At 35.7% G+C, this 7,149-nt stretch overlaps 1 protein-coding gene and 1 long non-coding RNA gene across 2 annotated transcripts; both read left to right on the forward strand.

The window, feature by feature from the left end:
• The first annotated feature begins 415 nt into the window (after positions 1-415).
• LOC107806105 (uncharacterized) lies at positions 416-2,551 on the forward strand. The gene is made up of 4 exons (XM_016630219.2): positions 416-800; positions 1,469-1,571; positions 1,893-2,054; positions 2,182-2,551. Exons 1-4 carry the CDS (start codon positions 532-534, stop codon positions 2,326-2,328), a joined length of 681 nt encoding a protein of 226 aa, XP_016485705.1. The 5' UTR covers positions 416-531; the 3' UTR covers positions 2,329-2,551.
• Positions 2,552-4,811: 2,260 nt separating this feature from the next.
• LOC142169476 (uncharacterized) lies at positions 4,812-6,897 on the forward strand. The gene is made up of 2 exons (XR_012699365.1): positions 4,812-5,563; positions 6,664-6,897. It is a non-coding gene; the product is annotated as an uncharacterized LOC142169476 (long non-coding RNA).
• The last annotated feature ends 252 nt before the right edge of the window (positions 6,898-7,149 follow it).

Raw genomic sequence — 7,149 nt, forward strand, 5'->3', positions numbered from 1 at the left:
CTCTTGGGAGAATTCCTAGTCTTCCAACCTTGATGAATCCCCAATTTGAGTTTTTATAAATGTAAAAGTTAAACTCATTAATTATTCAGGGGTAATCTATTGGTTATCTATTTTCTAAGTGGATAATATGATTTATATCCATATTTGACCCGTTTTTAAAAAGTTCATAATCTAAACTATTTTTTTTGTGAATATTTAATATAGGTGGATAAATATTTTTTTATCCATTTCGCCACCACGTAATTAATTGTACTTGTTATTCAATACCAAAAGTTGATCAATAATGATCATAATATGGAGTATTACCATATGAAAACTTTTAGCGTCGAATATGATTTAAATCTTAAAACAATAGATTTGTAAACTCTTTTAGATTATCTTATATACGGATGTTGAACAATACTATAAACTCAAAAATTTGCATCACCATCAGCTGTGACTAATTTCCTAGTGATATCCCTTCGGCTTCACTATAGTCTATATAATATACAAAAACCAAAATCTGAAACGAGAGAGAACATATTGCAAGAAATGGAGCTCTGGAAAAGCCAGTACCACTATATTGTTCTGCTTAATTCTGTTTTAATATTATTTAGTTCAGTGAGTGCTCAGATTTCACTTCCATCCAAGCAAGATGGGTTCTGGTACGAGAACAGATTAGCCAAAACAGATTCAATATTGATAGAGGCTTTCTTTGATCCAGTATGCCCAGACAGTAGAGATTCATGGCCCCCTCTCAAGCTAGCTCTCAATCACTACGGTTCTCGTCTCTCTCTCGTTGTCCATCCTTTTCCTTTACCGTAAGTTATATACACCGATAATAATGTAAAGAATTTTTACTCAATGAGTTTAATTTAATGTTAAAGTAGATTATTTTGTTATAGATTACCAATGAATGCTTAACCATGCCATAAAATTACTTGCAATCACTTACAAGTGACGTGACCAGATTGTGTATATATATATATATATATATATATTTCTTCTATTGTCGCATGGAACATAAACTAAGTTCCTAGAACTGAAGTCCAAAACACAAAGTGTATCTTAATGTCATTGGAGCCAACTGTAAAGGCATTAGCATTTGATGTTTAACTTCTATATATTAATAATATACTATAAGTTCACTTAAAAGATAACAAGTAATCGTCCATAAGATGTAGTATTAATAACCTGGAAATTAGGCTGATAATAACCTGTTACAATATGTTATAATACACAAGTGTAAAACACATCCAGTGCAACTAAGTTATATTCTAGAAGTATAAGTTTTCGGGTGTTAATGTTGAGTTTAAACCAAACATACTTGTTCACTAGCTAGAGACATCTGCCCAATCGATTATTTCCTTAAGTATCTTTGACAATTCATAAAGACCTTATACGTTATGCCAATTGCTTAGTTAACAGGGAGTAGTTCTTTTTATTTTCCTGAATCTTGGTTGATTTATTTGGTTGTCCTCATATGCAGATACCATGACAATGCATTTATTAGCTCGCGAGCATTGCACATTATCAATAAGTTGAACACTTCTGCCACATACAGATTACTCGAGTCTTTCTTTGGTCAACAGGTAAGAAGATTTCCTGAGGCAGAAACTATTCATCTTCAGCTGCAGTAATATTATAGTACATGTTATCGTTTTATATGAGAAGAATATGCAACTCTTAGTGCCTTGTGCCACTTTCAGTCTATACATTTAAATTCTACTGCTTGAGGCTTGAGCATATATATATTCTCCTTTTCCACCCTTGTCTCTATCATGGGCTGCTTTATTCTCTTGCGGAGGAATCCATGAAGTTGGTGTTAATAGGATATCTGTTGTTTTCTCTTTTGCTAATTATGGTACTAAACATATATTTAGTCTTGGTTTTAATTGTGCCTGGTTGAACAGGAAAAGTTTTATGGCAAAACAACTTTCTACTTGTCCAAAGCATCTGTGGTAGATAAAATCGCAAAGTTTACTTCCAATGCAATTGGGAATTCGAATTATGCTGCGATAAAAGCTGGATTTACTGATCCCAAAACTGACCAAGCAACAAGAATTTCCTTCAAGGTACATTAATTCTGTTCAATTATCACCTACTCAGAGCCTTGTTCTTTATCCTATATTGTGCATAGATATATCTTTCAGGTTTCACCTATGCCAAAAACATAACATTGTGTATGTGTATTTTTTACAGTATGGTTGTGTGAAAGGCGTATACGGTACACCATTTTTCTTTGTGAATGGGTTTCCACTGCCTGATACTGGCTCACCACTGGATTACAAAGCATGGAGAAATATCCTTGATCCATTGGTTTCACCAGCAGGACAGCTGGAGGGCTGATCCTTTGCGTTTCTTCTTGTGAATCACTGATCTTTAAGTCTATGGTTGTGTCTTTACTCTCATCATCTAATGGTGCAATTTTCTAGTGTTTCATCTTCCTACTTTGAAGTTGTCTCGAGTTCCATCTAATATAACAACTTTCCAATCGTGAGGAGGCCAATATCTGTGAATTTTCTTGAGATATAAATATCTTCTTTTTTTATTTGGAATAATGCTAACCGCCATGCTAGTGTTTTGTCTTCCCTTCCTGTTTACCCTCAAAATCGGATAACAATTAGATTTGTACGTGGTTTTAAGGATACGTGATCTAGTTTGATACAAAATGATAAATCAGATTGAAATTGAAATAAACAATGGGAAAGTAAAAGTAAACCACACAGGTTGAACAGTCTTAGCCTTAGAAGATTAGTCGCCCTCGAGCCAAAAGTGCTTTTATTGATATCAGAATAGAATGACAAGAGAATAATAAGAACTAAAAATAACAATATATTGCTTTGGAATGCGAATTACAGTCTGTTTCACAAGTAATCAGACCCCCTTTATATAGTATGGGAGTCCTACTTTAGGTACAATTCTATAAAAGGTAAAAAATCTTCTGGTTTGCCGATTTGCCTGTTCCTTATTGATACGTGCCGAGATTCCCGCCGTAATATCCGACCGGTTACGGATATTTCGGCCTTCCGTTATTTTGGTCTTTTGTTGGTTATACCGGCTATGTTTTTTCGAGCTTATTCGGGGTCAGGGTCGATCCCGGGATCATGGACTCAATGTTCTCGAGGACGGACATTCTGACCTCGTGTTCTAGTTCGATGAGACTCGGGGTCGATCTTCAACCCCTCACGTTCCGAGCCCGATCTGTCATGCAATTAGGGGTGTTTATCGGGCGGATCGGGCAGATAATTATACTTAACGGTTCGGCTTAACGGTTATCATATTATAAATATAGTAATCTGGTAGCCATCCAATAAGACAACAAGCGGATTGGTATCGGATTAACAATTATCGGATGGTTATCGAGTGGCTTATCGGCTAAACCAAATAAAAAAAATTAAAAAATCATTCAATCAATACCAAGACTACACATACTGTCATTACACATATGAACCAAATTTGTAAAACCAGAAAAGCACATTCGTTCAGTAATCAGCCAAACTTTCAAAAGGACATTCATTCATAATCAATCAAAAGGCAAAAGCTCCAACCTTCGCCCTCAAAGCTCTTACGCTTAACTTAGCTAGAAGTTATAATTCGATTCTGTAATATGCAAATAGATAAAGGTACAACATGTGAAAAAATCAATATTCATATAAAACTAGGCAGCCACCTGTAATTGAATCAAGAAGTTGAAAAACAAATAGTAATATACAAGTAACAATGGGAACGAAAGACCGATAAATAATGGTACTTTATATACATAGGGGCAAAAATTTAAATATAAAAATTCTTAACGGGTTAACGGTATACCCAATAAGAAAATTGAGTAATACGCCCCCAAACCGTTAAGCCGTTAATTATAAAATCTCAATTTGTTCCCCATCCATTACCCTGATAATTCGATACCAATAAGCCATCAGTTCGGTTCGGTTAACGATTTCGGTTCGATTTTGAACAACCCTACATACAATAGTCCTAGCCCGATTTTAACCGTATACACCTCCTTAATGGAATTGATTGCTTATTTGGTTTATAGAGACATACAGAAAACTCAATAACATAAGTGTGTAACTTTCTTTACATAAAACTAGACATTGAGGCTTATGTAGCTTTGCGGATGGATTACTCTTAGGATTAAATTTATAATGACTCAACCGGTCATTTTAACTTTTAGAACCTCGTTTCCTTTTAATAAAACTCTCCGTATGTGCTTTTATAAATTTATGACTTGCGGGGATGGTTGGTTCGGGATTTGGAAGTGTTCGGGTTGAAATCGGAACACTTGGTTCCTTAAGTTGGCCTTAAAATGCTAAGTTTGACTTCGGTCAACATTTTGAGAAAACGGCCCCAGAATAGAATTTTGATGATTCCAACAACTCTGTATGGTGATTTTGGACTTAGGAGCGTGTTCAGAATTTTATTTGGAAGTCCGTAGTTAAATTAGGATTGAAATGGCTAAAATAGAAATTTAAGTTTGGAAGTTTGACCGGGGAGTTGACTTTTTGATATCGGGGTCGGAATCCAGTTTCAAAAATTTTCATAGCTCTGTTATGTCATTTGTGACTTGTGTGCAAAATTTGAGGTCAATCGGATTTGATTTGATAGGTTCCGGTGTCGTTTGTAGAAATTGAAAGTTTCAAAGTTCATTAGGCTTGAATCTATATGTGATTCGTGTTTTAGTGTTGTTGGATGTGATTTGAAGACTGTATGATGTATTAGGACTTGTTGGTATATTGGGTTGAGGTCCCGAGAGGATCGGGTGTGTTCCGGATGGTTAACGGATCAAATTTGGACTTAGAACAATTGAAACTTGCTGATGCCTACTGATAGAATCGCACCTGCGGAATTTGGCTCGCAGGTGCAAGCTCGCATAAGCGAGCGTGGGAGAGAAGAAGAGGAAAAGGGAGAGTGGAGCAGTGGCCGCAGATGAGAAGGAAAATACCGCATCAGCGGGACCGCAGATGCGGACGAGGGATCGCAGAAGCGAGGGATCGTAGAAGCGAGGGAGGCCTTCGTATCCGCGAAAGCGCAGATGCGGTCACGTGCATCGCAGTTGCGAAAGCCCTGACAGATTACAAAACATAGGGGTTCCGACATTTTTGTCATTTTTGAACATTTTCAACACGGTTTTGGGCGATTTTTCAGAGAGAGTTCACGGAGAAACTTGAGGTAAGTCATATGTGATCATTGTTAGTCAATTATGTTGGATTATCATTGAATATTTCGAATTGATTACATGTTTTTGAGGTGAAATTAGAGAATTTGGGCCTAGGGATTTCAAAATGAGAATTTGAGATTTGGAGGTCAAGTTGATGTCGGGTTTTAGTAAAAATGGTATGGTTGGACTCGTAATTGAATGAGCGTTCATATTTCGTAACTTTCGCTGGATTCTGAGACGTGGGCCCACAGGCGATTTTTGAGTTAATTTTAGATTTTTATTGAAAAATATAGTATTTTCTTATGGAATTGATTTTATAATTTTTGTTAACTGTATCGAATTAATTATGACTAGATACGAGTTGATCGGAGTCGAAAAGTCGAGGAAAAGGCATACTACTTGGTTAAATTGGAGCAAGTCGAGGTAAATGACTTGTCTAACCTTGTGTGGGAAAAATTTTCCCATAGGATTGGTATTGAAGTGATAAATTAAAATGTGTTGAAAGTCATGTACATGAGGTGACAAGTGTGTACACGGGCTAAATGTGAAAGATTATGTCTTTAAATTGTGTAGATCGCTGCTGCATATTAATTAAATAATTTTACCTTGTTATATTCTTCATCAATGATTTAATTATTTATACTTTAAATTTGCTTGACTTTTTCCTGCTAATTGTTTTACCTGTTTAGTTGAAACTTGATTTCTTTTATTCTGTGCATTATTTGAAGGTTGATTTTTTTTAAATTAAATATTATTTATATGAATTATTTGACATTTTAAATTTGGTATTGAAGCAGCGTATTAAAATTTTGAAATATTATTTTGTTGAGTTATTTATTCGTGAATATTTATGTGAGATTTTCGTACTCAATGTGATAGAGCCGTGAGCTCATTATTGTGAAAAAATATTATTGTTGATTTATTTTTGGCAAATTGAAATATTTGGGCACTTGAGGTGCAAATTGTGATATATTGTGATATTGATACGCATGTGGTGAGATAAGGGTGACTTGATACACGTGACTAGTAGGGGAAACTACTCGAAGTCATGCAGTGTGATAAGGATGGCTAAAACGAGGAATGCTATTTCGGGGGGAAATATTTTCTTTAAAATTGAATGTGAAGGCTCTCGCGGTGATATAAGAAAATGAGATATTGTGAATTTATTTATGATTTGGGACTACAAGCCGGTACCTCGGGAGTGCCCTTGTTGATATTGATTTATGGCCGCAGTTGCCTTTGATTATTGTTGTGATTTTCTTATAGTTGAAAAGAATTCTGTTTTGTTTTCGCGAGGTATTATTTGCCTTTATTTGGTGTAATTAAATGGTGATATACTACTTGATTCATTTTCATTGTCATTTTATCTTATTATATTGTTAAACATTTTTACCATGCCATTATTTATTTTTCCATTAGGGCCTGACCTGACCTCGTCACTCCTCTACCGAGGTTAGGCTTGGCACTTACTGGGTACCGTTGTAGTGTACTCATACTATACTTCTGCACATCTTTTTGTGCAGATCCAGGTACATCCTACCAAATCAGGCATCAGTAAACTAGCTGTACGAGCAAACTTCGAGGTATATCTGCCAGCGTCCGCAGACTCCGGAGTCCCCTTCTATCTTACTATGTTGTTTTCCTTATTTGCTTTAGACTCTAATGTATAGAGACATAGAGAATAAATTCTTAGAAGCTTATGACTTATTTCTACCAGGTTTTGGGAGTTGTAATTATTTGAGTTGTAGTTTATTTATTTCAGATATTTATTATTATTCCGCATTAATAGGCTTACCTAGTCTTAGAGACTAGGTGCCATCACGACCTCCTACGGAGGGAATTTGGGGTCGTGACAAGTTGGTATCAGAGCTCTAGGTTCATAGGTGTTATGAGTCACAAGCAAATTTAGTAGAGTCTTGCGGATCAGTACGGAGACGTCTGTACTTATCTTCGGGAGGCTATGGAACTGTTAGAAAAATATTCACTTCTTTGATTCCTTATCGTGCGTA

Source organism: Nicotiana tabacum, chromosome 15 (assembly GCF_000715075.1).
Source record: "Nicotiana tabacum cultivar K326 chromosome 15, ASM71507v2, whole genome shotgun sequence".
Classification (NCBI taxonomy): Eukaryota; Viridiplantae; Streptophyta; class Magnoliopsida; order Solanales; family Solanaceae; genus Nicotiana; species Nicotiana tabacum.